The sequence below is a fragment of the Leptinotarsa decemlineata genome, unplaced genomic scaffold, assembly GCF_025532065.1.
Source record: "Leptinotarsa decemlineata unplaced genomic scaffold, Ldec_3_MD MMD2_tig00026354_RagTag_RagTag, whole genome shotgun sequence".
Lineage (NCBI taxonomy): Eukaryota > Metazoa > Arthropoda > Insecta > Coleoptera > Chrysomelidae > Leptinotarsa > Leptinotarsa decemlineata.
Genome location: NW_027412702.1, coordinates 9,059,597 through 9,072,454, shown reverse-complemented (window position 1 = coordinate 9,072,454; position 12,858 = coordinate 9,059,597). Strand labels below are relative to the sequence as shown.

The window sequence follows — 12,858 nt, the reverse complement described above, 5'->3', positions numbered from 1 at the left end:
GTCTCGAATCACCGATTCACCTGACGGTCGATTGAATGAGTAGAACAAACCACTCTCGTCAACTCAACCGGCTACCGTCCCAACCAAATTATAGGATAGAGAGTTTCTCAAAGAATTTGACCATATGTGAGAGTCACAGAAGACGTCTCAGAACACCAACTATACGGGCGTCTTGGAGATGAGGACTTGATGAAAAAGAAGATTGGTTTCCCATTATAAACATAAATCACTGGGTAATGCAGATGAATTGGTCATGATAATACAGGATGAAGCAAGACTTACTGAAGGCTATGAATGCTGATGTTTTTGTGTGCCGAGATTAGAGTCCAGATCAAATATCACTTTCAAATGCAAAAGAGCTCAAACAAATATTATGTCTAAAGCACCAATTGATGTGATGTGTTCAAATGCTAACAAATTGTCAAATATGTGTGATATTTTTAACTACAGTAAGAGTGAATTAAGAAATAGATCTAAAAGCACATCTATAAGCAATTTGGGAATGAATCATACATGTAATCTTTTTTTCTTTTTTGTTGTATCCATGTCATCTTTTATATGTTGTATCTCTATTACTATACTTCTTACTATATTGTATTTGCTATCCTTTAAAAATTGTATTATAAATGGTTTCGGTTGGGCAATAAATGCTATATTATTATTATTAATATGACATGATAATCAACCTTACCAATATCAATCAAATCAATGAGTAATGAAATACAAAAATTATAAACAGATACATCATGCATTGAATTATTTGTAAAATCTAAGTATATTCGAGTATCTTCGACGTATTTGCGGATTGTATTATTATATGCATATTCATGAAGATGTGAAACAGTCAACAGAAATAACTTCGATAATTCAAAAAATAACATCGAATATCATATATTATATAACAGAGATCAAATCGTTTCTGAAGACTGTTATACGTATACGTATAATACGAACGATGTAGGTAGTCGGGAGAGATGAATATTTCGATATTTTATTTGGAAATATTAATTTTCTAGTGAATAATTGTATAATAATAAACCTGATTGGAACGACGCAACGTTATAATACAATATTCTAGAAGCTAATTAGTCTGAGAATACAGACAACAATACTCTCTTGTGCCTTTTGCAGATTAACCAGAATGGTACCTCTCATCCAAGTCTTGAAGTAATCGAGAAAAAATAGTTGATATTATAACACTTATGAGCACCCTCTGACAAATACCCAGAAATCTATTTGAGTATATCTGAACCAAAATTTACTTTTCATTCAGACATTATTTCCATAGACTTGATATTATGACGTCATTGATTATTTCTTTGATTTGTCATAGTGTTGTAGACAAGATATCTTCGTTATTGAAAGAATTGTTTACCATCTCATTCGTTTTTCTACATGTCGTACTTCCTGATGCGTGAATAGAAACACGATTGTTTTTCATGAGTCGAATTATTGTAGGTACATGAAATTCCTTTCACTTTTCTTGCTAACAAGTGAAGAACCGACTAAATTTCCTGGAAACTATGTGAGTGTTACTCAGAAACAAGCTGAACATGGTCGAGACAATTTGAATATGACCTTTTTGTTACTTTTACACTCGATTTGAAATTTTTGTTTCAAAGAATAATAATTACCAATTCGTTATTCCGTACAACATATGAATAATAATAAATCTTTTGTTGACAAAAAAATCAGATAACATGTATCATTTTGTTTTGTTATCAAAATGTATAGACTACGAGTTATAAAAAACTAATCAATACAGTTTATTGTATGATTTTCACTATAAGGGTTTTTACAAAAACCACGACACGTGTTTCGCTATACAATAGCTTCTTCAAGCTTATGCTTAGTTATGATTGAAGAAGCTATTGTTTTTTTATATGGATTTTCATCAAGTATCGGCAGTTCTATTGAATTACGAGTATTATGACAGCTATGATAGCTATTGAAAAATAAATTATTATTTCTCCGTTTCTTATTGAGTTAGTAGGCTTTGAATCAATCATAATTGGCCAGATTCGTAACTCACTACCTCTAGTTTAATTCCCGACAAATGTATAGTTATATTAACTTTGCCTGGTTTGGTGATCCAAAATATTTTCAAATGCGGGTTTTTCGATTGGTTGGGAAAGGGATAAAAAATATTCGTAGATAAACAATTTAGTTTTATGCCAACGTTTCGGACTATATTAAATCCATCATCAGGGCTCAAACATTAGTTATCCATGTCAAAAAAACGTTTAAAATATAAGTGTCAGACAACAAAGGTACAAATGAAAATGAGGACTAACCAAATGAAGTGGTGTATGTGTTTTCATTTGGTTAGTCCTCATTTTCATTTGTACCTATGTTGTCTGACACTTATATTTTAAACGTTTTTTTGACATGGATAACTAATGTTTGAGCCACGATGATGGATTTAATAAAGTCCGAAACGTTGTCTACGAATATTTTTGATCCCTTTCTCAACCAATCGAAAAAACCGCATTTGAATAGCTATAGTTACAGCAAGCATCAAACGTGATGGCGAGCCCTCCCCCTTGCGCACATACTCAATTTCAGTGTAACCTCCACTACAGCTCTCGCAAGACTCACAAATGCTCTGTGCAGAGGCGTATCATTACTTGTCCTCCAATGCTGTTGGCGTTTGGCATTGTCTAAATAATTTGTGTTCTTTCTGAAAAAATGTTATCGCCTAACAAGAAACCAGTCATAAAAAGTGTATCATCATATACAACATTTCAATGAACTGTAATTGCTACCTATAATAACTAAATGAAATATGAAAAGAAATTACAAAGAAGTCATGTTTCATTTGGTACCCTAATTAAAACTAATTATAGGTACGACACTGGCCGGCAAGGGGATTATCATACTCCAATAGTAATTTAGATGGTAGAGTCTATACCTACACGATCGCTCGCCATCACGTTTGGCGCTTGCCATAGTTGTCGTTTGATTATTTTCATTCGCAAGTGAACCTTTGAGAATTTTCTATTTCAAAATATGTTCTCAAACTCAATCATTGAATTGACACTTCGTTTCAAAGTATATAGTTTTCAACGAAAAACAAGAATAAAAACATGGACTCGTAAAGTGAAAACGAGTGTACCCTACTAGAAATTTGTTATGTGTCGAAAAAATTAATATATTTCAAAAGTTCCTCATTAAATAACAAAAATTGAGTGATTAGAAACTCAAATAACTAATATATCACTCTAACTTCTTGGAGCTTCTTGGAGTAGTGGTTATAACTCACTACGCAAAATCTACTGTGATATACTATAACAATTTTCAATTGAAGGTAATTCATTAGCAACGTCGCACTTGAAGTGACCAACGCGTAATCCTCTTAACAACTCTGCAGAGGCGTACCAAAATAATATTTTTATTCATTTAAACACATAGGTAATTACGTAAAAATTGTTATAGTAGGTGGCGCTACCTGGTGTCAATGGTAAAACTGATTACATTTTCTTATTATGCCTAATACAGTACTTCAAAAAAACAGAAAAATCTACAAAATAATTATTATGTTCCTTTTATATAGAAAGAGAACTACCAATCAAAGAAATAATTATCTATGTTATGCTTGTGAAGTTTCAGAATCCATTGACTCGTCCGAAGAGGAATCCCCAGTCACACTTAAATCTATTATTATTTGGTCGAAAACAGTGTCTACCATCCCGTCTAATCTCCACTTTTTTTCTTCTTCCTTGATCACATGGGCTACAACATTAGCCCAATCTTCTTCCCGTATCCGTTCCATTGCGAGTTCTAATAAACGTTGGACATCAGAAATTTTATATGTCACGTTTTCACGAGCTACGTAACCCTTAATTTGAGCCCAGATTAATTCTATCGGGTTTAACTCGCAATGGTAAGTAGGAAGCCTCAAAATGGTGATGCCTTCATTACGAGCTATTGTATCCACCACATGCTGACGATATCTGTCACGATGCTGTTTAATGACACTCATAAGCTCGGCCTCAACCATGTCCTCGGAAAATGGAATTCCTTTTTGTCCTAACCAACTCTGCATGTCTGCTTTTCTGGTGGTCATAGTTGGCAGCTGTTCTACTAATCGGCTGTGATAAGAAGCGAATTTGGCTCGACTCGTGAAAGAAGGAATTCAAACCATCCTTCAAAGCGTTGGGCGTCCATGTCTTCATAATAATAGTAGTTAGTTTAAGCCGATTTCAGAACCTCCCCCCACCACTTTCAACCTTGAAATGACCTCTACGTCACACGAAGTTGCGAAGGTGACTTTGAGGAGGTGTTATGAGTTTGTCCTTGAACGACCTTGACATGCGTCATACGGCAACGCAGACAAGGTGACTTTGAGGTGCTGTTTTGGGTTTAACCTTGAATGACCTTCATTCTTTTCCCATATTTTCGACAGGGTGACTTTGACTTCCAATGAATTCGAGCCAGTTTGGCACCCACACGATCTAACATAACCAAGGTGACTTTGAACGATTGTTTTGAGTTTGCCCTTGAACGACCTTGATCAACGTCACTCAACGCAGACAAGGTGACTTTGATGAGGCAGTGTTTTGGGTTTGACTTTGAATGACTTTCATTCACTTCCCATATTTTCAACAAGGCTTTCTTGAAGTTTTGAACCTACACAACACAACATAGCCAAGGTGACTTTGAAGGAGTGTTTTGCGTCTGACTTTGAATGACCTGCAACTACGTCACGCGATAAAGACAATATTATTTTGGAGTAGTGTTTTCGGACACCCAGCTTGTGGTGAAGAAGTACCCCCTCTTCTTCAACCACGTTCTATAAATGTTCGGAGGATCACCATTTCACATTCAGTTTGAATAACCCAACGTACTCGAATAGATGAGTGAAAGTAGTGCTGCAAAGTGACAGAGAGTATTACGTCAGGAGTATACACAGCAATCCAGGTGAACATATTTTATATTTGTATACCATAATTCCACTATATTCGAAATGGATCATTTGAAATTTAATATCGAAAAGATCAATTCTGCAATAATTCAACAAACTGTGGCTATGGAGCAGAAGCCTTTAATATCTTTGACTATCGATAAAGGTTATAAAATTGAAAAGATGTCGATGCTATCCACACGATATGGTAAATCCATTCAAGTAGTTTTGTTGGACGAGGAAAATAATACTTCTTTTAAATCATGGCTTCCAAAACGTGTCTCAGAACATTTTACGGAAGAAATGATTCACGAAGTGAATTCATCCAAAGCCAAATTCATTTTTACATATATCGGTCAAAGTTCTCAGGATTATCCTGGTGCTAAAACACGCTCACTAGTCAAATTCGATATTTTAGATTGAATATAACTTCAATATCTTTGTAAATAGTAGAAATATGGTATATTAATGTAAAATATGGATTAGCTCCCGCGCTTCAAACATGATAAAATTTCAAGTGAGTGTTTTTTTGCAGCATAATTTCCAAACTAATGAATGCATTTTGTGTATTTTCAGAGTACAAGCATGTGGATGCAATATTCAGCCGAAGAGTGGCCGGAAGCAGTCAATTTGGATTCTGCAATAAGGAGGTTGGCTTGGGAATTAGCCGACTTGAGTTTTGACGCTCTTCACTCATCAAACTATGATTTAAGTGTATGTTATGATGCTGAAGAGGTACGAAAACTTTTGGAGCTCAGTGAGAAATATGAACTTGGTGTGGCACTGTGCCATAAATATTCGTATGGAAGCGGAAATTTGGATGAGTTCTGTGAGCTAATGATTGAAGCAGACTTGAAGCATTTCCTTCACAGCATATCCGTTTACCTACCACAGAATATCATAGAGAAATATCAATTGGAGCCACAGAATCCCAACCCACAACCGGAAGAATCTTCAAATAATGGTGTTGTGAATATTTGAAATCTATTGTATACATTATAAAATCATGTTTCAATCCATGCTTGTCTATATCTGATTGTTTGGTAAATAAAAGGCAGAAGATAATTATTGAGTGTTTTATTATTTATCAATATCGAATACTCCATGGTGAATTACATGTCAATCTTATTACAATCCAGTCTGAACAGAGCCATTTAGGGCATTATAGGACAAAACAGCATCGTGTAGGATGAGTGCATATACTTTGGTGTTTGCTGGAAACTTCACCTTGCGTGTTTCGAATTCTATTTTGATGTCGACAGTAGATGACTTCATAGCATCGGGTTGGTGAGAGCAGTCGATGATAAATAGTGGATTGTTGCGAAAGCTACCAATATCCATCATGGGCTCACTCATAGCTTTATCGTAGTAGCTGCGTTGGAAGTTTTCATATGCATAGTAGGCTGACGAGTCTAACTTTTTGTCAAAATCTAGATTCCAACGCTCATATGGGTATACTTCAGAGTTTAGAGATAGTCGAATATTATTAATATTCGCATGTATGAATTTCGTCGCATCTTTTGATATATTTTCAGATTGGTCGGTGCTTTGAAAGCCGATGATGATGTATCGAGGTCTTTCGAGGCTGTTGGTTGTCTTCACGGCCCAAATATCTGAGGATGTATCACGAAGTGTGGGTAATTCATAAAGGTCCCATATACGATAAGCCACCTTTACTTTTGCATTATTCGCATTTTTATTGATGCGGTTCAATAGCTTCAGTTTCTGACGATCTTCCGGCACGATGTGTCTGATTCTCCATTCTATTTTGTTGATTTCCAAATGAGCATCGACTTCTCCAATAAACGAATTTTTGAATGAGCGTGCAATAATCAAAATGAGCTCTTGCTTGACATTCAATACTCCTCTGTTGTAATCTTCAGCAAAACCCATGAGATACTTCAAGGGTAATTTACCGCTGAATACATTGCTGACGGAATCCAATATATCTTGTTTGTTCACATCAAGACCCCATCCTATTGGTAGTAGGGAATTTGCATGTGTTTGTCCAAATGATATCATCGTTTTCATTGTGGTAGTTATGCCGGGTTTTCGAACAACGGCCACTTGCTCTCCACCCATTTCATAGCGAATTTCGTCGAAGAGGAAGGCGAGGGCGTTATTGGATAGGTAGCACTGCTTCGTGTCATCAGATGGTGTGAACTTCCCCTCGATATAAATGTAACTGTCTGCAATATCGAGTATAAGGTCTTGAAAATTGATTGGAATTCGGATTTCATCTGAATTTTTGTAATATGGTGATCCATACGGTTTATATGTATGCTCGTGAAGGCTGATTAGGGAATGATCAAAGATGGGCTCCTCGAATACCTCCAGCTTATCACTTGTGGTTATGGTCGCCATGTTATTACTATTTTTTATATCGCACCTTCAAGCCAATAGATTTGAGAAAGTGTAAACTACTAGCGCTTAGTCTATATCTTGACCGTTTGGCGGGCATACGTGGAATGAATCGACTTTTAGATTTTCTCTTCTTTAAATGCACATTATCATAGTCTCCACCTGATACATTACGCTGATTCAACTGCTGCCGCTGCTGTAATCGCTGGCTTTTAAAGCACAACCCCATTTTTTAGAAAAAATTATGGTGAAATCAATAGCCTTATCAATTATAATCATCTGCTCAGCGTTATGAAATGATAAATACTGAGTTAAAATTTCTTCAGCTCCTGCTTTATACTGATTTTTTTCACAGATGATCATCGCTCACCATCGTTTTTGCTCAATTGTTTGAATGCTTATCGAGGGTTGTTTTTTCATATCAGATTGCATCGATTTGATATCCTTCTCCATATGTTCACACTTTTTTACAATTTCCACTAATTTCAGCCCAAGCGTAATGAGATCTTCCCTGACTGATGCGGAATATTTTTCTACTCCATCTAATCTCAAATTGATTTTATCAATATCAGAATCTAATTCTCCTCTGATCTTTGAGATGTAAAAACCAACATATTCTCGATTAACACAATCCGTACTCTCTTTAGGCTCGGCTACATTTTTCAAACGTTTATTTTCCATATCAAAGTTTCCATCGGAAGTCAATTTGAAACCAACTCCAGGTTGTCCTCGCAAAACAGTATTTGAAACTGCCTTACTTCTACGACCAAACTTATCGATGCTTCCACCACTCATTTTTGTGATATACTTATGACGGTCGTCGATGTTGTGAATCAACATATGAGAAATGATGATCGTTATATCCTAATCAATTCCAATTTAACTATTATTTTTTCACCATTGAAATTGATTAGATTACCATTATCATCCAATATGCGTAAAGTGATATTGTCGAGGTACTTACGACCGCCAGGCTGGATTGGCATATAAATAATATTTTGCGGTTCCTTGGTGAGTTTGTAACCGGGCTCTACATCAATATCAAATTCAAAGATGCTATGGATTTCATCACCATTTGAATATGCTCCAGCTGTGACATTACAATCCACACGAATAATTCTCACCTTATTGATATTTACGGGCAATGTTGATTCATGAGTTTCATCGATGCCAAACACATCGGCTTCGAACCCTAAAAGTTCGGCAATAGTGTTTTCATGTTTGAGATGGATGTAATATTTCGACCTCATTTCACATTTCAGAGTGTTGTTGTTTGCGTGTAGGAGAAATACTCCATCGATATTCTCCTCAGCTCCATTTTCCAATTGCATTTCTTTGGATTTGATGAATTTTTGAATCACCTTATTGATTTCATCAATTTCATATGCTCCAGGTGGAATTTTTATAATGATAGGAGGTGAGTTAGCTTCTTTAGAATAGGCGATAATATTATTTTTCACATCCACATTGAATATGGAGTTGTAGGAATAGAAACCGTGTAAGCCCAGACCATAATTAGCGCCACTATCCAATTCGATGGGTGGGTAGAAGTTGGCGCTCAACTCGCTAGAGTGTCCCGACAATGAAAACGTGCGTGACATGACTGATGAATTTTCACTGACTCATGTCAATTTATTGCTGGCAGCAGAAATTGTGGAGTAATCGTCGTTTTTTAGGTGGTCTGTCCAGATGATCCATCCCATTATGTGTGACTACATTCACATCATTCACTTTACAATAACAACAGAAAATTTTTCTTGTAGGTGGCCCATCATTCACATCGGAATTATTGCTGTTGCCGCTGGAATCATTCTGATGGTCTTGGCAGTACTGATACTTTAAGACATCAATATCATTTTGTAGATTTTGTGGTAACTTATCCCATACAGATGCAATTTCATGCGATGCACACCCAATCAACACCTCTTTCGGCATATTAGCGAGTTGTTCTTTACTCATTTCTCGTAAAGTGCGTACTCTGGAATATGCGATCAATGAATTACTCATCCTCTTGATACTTTCCCTGTCCTGCGCTGGTGTTATCTCCATGTCTTGCTCTGTAGAAATTCCAAACACAAATGACCACACCATACTGTGTTGAATTGTTGTTTACGCTCATAGTTATATGTGATAATAGTGGTAGGATTTGAACCCCTATGAAAATAGTGAATCAATTCTTTTGGAGGGGGTAAATCACCGAAACTATCGAAATATTTCACAGAAGTGCTGCTTTTTCTGTATGCTACCCAATGCGTCCCTTGACCATGTCGACTATCCAAATTTACTACGGCAGATTCATATCGGAGTGGTCCCGATTTTGGCAAATCGTCACGCATATATACCCCCCGAAAATATGGAATCATCATTTTCTTAGCATGATAGTTGAGGTCGATGTTGGAGAGAGCTCTTTGAGGTAGCAAATCTATGAGTTTTTTGAAATTTGAGGTTTCAAATAGACTCCTAATCCTTTACGGTAAGGCTTCAAATAGATACCGCTTCCTCGTTTACCTAGAGCGATTGCCTCCATATTTTTATTATGTCGATTGGCCTCACTCAATTGTTCCCTACTCGCTTTCGCTGCTTGTACTGCTTTTGTTATGCCAGCTGTAGCACCAGCTAAACTACCTAGCGCCGATAAACCAGCAAAAATTGGAATGAGTGGTAGTATTCCACCAATTTTAGGAATTGGTATGATTCGCGGTGTGCGAATTTTCTTTTTCCCACCCGCAGCCCTCGTATATTTGCGTGCTGCTTTTAGTGCAATTTCAGCTGCTCTTTTAGAATTTTTGACAACAAATTCACTTCCGCCCGCTTTGTGTAGAACATCACGCACTTTCTTAACGATTCCAGAACCAAAAGCTGTCACCTTAGAATCTTTCAATAGTTTTTTTGTTTTTTTTTTCTTGGTAGGACCCTTTTTTTTCTGTATTCGTGACTGCTTGGCTGCTAATTCGCAACCCATACCAAATCGTCGTTTTCCCTTCATTATATTCGTAATTAGCCAAGCGGCTCCTTTCTCTCCAATAGATGCGTCTTTTGCCTTGAATCGATTCCAAGCACTTTCTGCAAGCTCTTGATCTGCTCTGTGTCTAGCTGGAAGATTGTTAGGATCCTGTGAATATGCAATATCGTGTTTTCGGCATGCAGAATCCAGTTGATTCACACCCGGATCACCTCTCGCCAATCTTTTCTGCAATTTGGTGCCAGGGCCGCAATACTGATAGCCAGGTAAATGTAATTCGAAAGGTAGACTATTGATGAGGGAATTGACCAATCCCGTACCAGCTTTATTTGAATGCCGCTTAGGAGATCTGCATCGTCTCATAACCCCCATTTAAATAAAGGAATCGATTTGGAGACGTGCTTATATAGTCTCCAACTGTCATACAATGCGCATACTAAAGCAGAAGCACCAATTTTCCATCGATAATTTCGATGAAAAAGTGGGTAGCGGATCTGAAAGCGGTGTGAAACAGCGTCATGGATCCTTACTTCCACTATCCATTCGCGGTCTGATTATCGGACCTTCCAATTGCGGCAAGACAAATGTTATGATTTCTCTACTGACTCACCCTCTAGGATTACGATTTGCAAATGTTTATCTTTATTCAAAGTCCCTTTATCAACCCAAATATGAGTATTTACGTGAAGTATTAGCTCCAATTGAAGGGTTGGGATTTTACACTTTCGCCAATAATGCAACTGAAATAGTAGAGCCTTCGGATGCCAGAACCGATTCAATATTCATTTTCGATGATGTGATGTGTGAGAAACAGGATGTTATACGATCATATTTCAGTATGGGACGTCATAAAAATGTGGATTGCTTCTATCTAGCCCAAACATATTCACGAGTCCCGAAACAATTGATTCGAGATAATGCAAATTTTATTGTGCTGTTCAAACAAGATGATATGAATCTCAATCATATTTTTTCTGACCACGTGTCACCAGATGTGACATACAAGAAATTTAAAGATATGTGTGCGAGATGTTGGGAGAATAAATATGGATTTTTAGTAATTGATAAGGATCGAGAGGTGCTAGATGGACGTTATCGAAAAGGATTTGATGCTTTCATATATCCTTGACGTTCTTGAAACAATTGAATCATTCGAGTGCTAGATAGTGTGGACGACACTTCATTGCACACACATTTGAAGTGAATACATTATGGAGAGAAAAAATGATGATGAAATGTGTTTGAAAAGAAAGTTGATAGAAGCAACAGATGCCGTTCGGAAGAAATTTAATTATATCAAGAATAGTCGCTTAGGTGATCAATCAGCACTCGAAAGAATATATGAGCCAATAATAACTCCTTTGAAAGCAATATCTGCCAATACTGAAGGAGCATCTCAAATAAATCAGGTGATACAGACAACAAAGAGTGCTACACCATTCACCGCCAAAAATATAGTTAAAAGTGAGCTAAAACCGAAATTTGAAGAGGCTTTTTCGAAGGATCTTCAAGCTTCTTTATCGACAACTTCAGATTTAGAATCATCTAATGTGCTTGATAATGGTGATGAGGTACAAAAGCACATACAAAAGTTACTATCAGGAAATCCCTCATACGATACCGTCTTTGGAGTACACATGAACACTGAAACGGGAAATTTACAAATGGGTGTAGCTGATGTGGAGTTCATCAATGAGAAAATTGTGTTCAAGAAAAATGGTAAAACTATTGCCACTTATCAGGGTACCCCAAAACTATATAAATTATTATTCATGAAAGTACCGTCGGGAAATATCCCCTCTTCCGATATGATCACTTATGGTGATATACTCAAATTAACGAAGGCAGCATATAAATACAATGAAAGAAAACAGGGTCTATTATCAAATAATTGGAAGAAATATCGAGAAATAATCCTACCACTATTATCCAATGGAGACCCACTGCAGAACCCCAGTAGAGAAGGTGCCGGCATAATAAAAATACCCACTCAAAAGAAATATATCAGAAATAAGCATATAGATTATGTTTATTGGAATAAACTCGAAGAACTGGTTGATCGCCTTCGATTGCTTTGGAGTTCACGAATGGCTGGTCATACCGGGCACGATAATGAAATATTGGCCATAATTGAGGAGTTACGTGAAGAAGGATTAGTCTATTGACCGTAATATAATGAACACAATGTATGAAGCTGACTCAGTTACTCACAGACGATCTAACTATGCATACCACAATTGATAAATTTGGGCGTAGAAGGGGTGGTGTTGGTAAACCACTTGTTGGAAGATCGGGTGTTGGATTCATTCTCACACCACATGGTGATTATGACATTCAGAATAAGCGGCTACAGAATATTGGTGAACCTGTAGACGATGAAGACTCTGTCACTAAAAGATATGTTGACAATCACATTAAAGAAGCCAAGGAATCAACCCTGAACTATTTCCAAGAATTCATTTCACCAGCGCTACGATACGTCAGAAAAAACATTGATTCAAAAAATACCGAACTGCGAATCATCATTGACAAAAATGCACTCATCACTTCAGCATTAGCTGATCGGTTGAGTAATGTGGAAAAGCGAATTGGTGTTGTAACCGAGTTGGTTGATACTTTTACTGAGCGAGTT

General features: G+C 36.7%; 2 protein-coding genes across 2 annotated transcripts in view; one reads left to right on the top strand and one right to left on the bottom strand.

The window, feature by feature from the left end:
• The window catches only part of LOC111506053 (probable G-protein coupled receptor Mth-like 3), a 64,854-nt gene that overhangs the window by 19,522 nt on the left and 32,474 nt on the right, over positions 1–12,858 (bottom strand). The gene's annotated exons all lie outside the window — the stretch shown is intronic.
• Positions 4,204–6,368, top strand: LOC141486501 (uncharacterized). Its single transcript, XM_074184615.1, has 2 exons — positions 4,204–5,420; positions 5,480–6,368. The coding sequence occupies exons 1-2, from the start codon at positions 5,406–5,408 to the stop codon at positions 5,882–5,884; spliced, it is 420 nt and encodes a 139-aa protein (XP_074040716.1). The 5' UTR covers positions 4,204–5,405; the 3' UTR covers positions 5,885–6,368.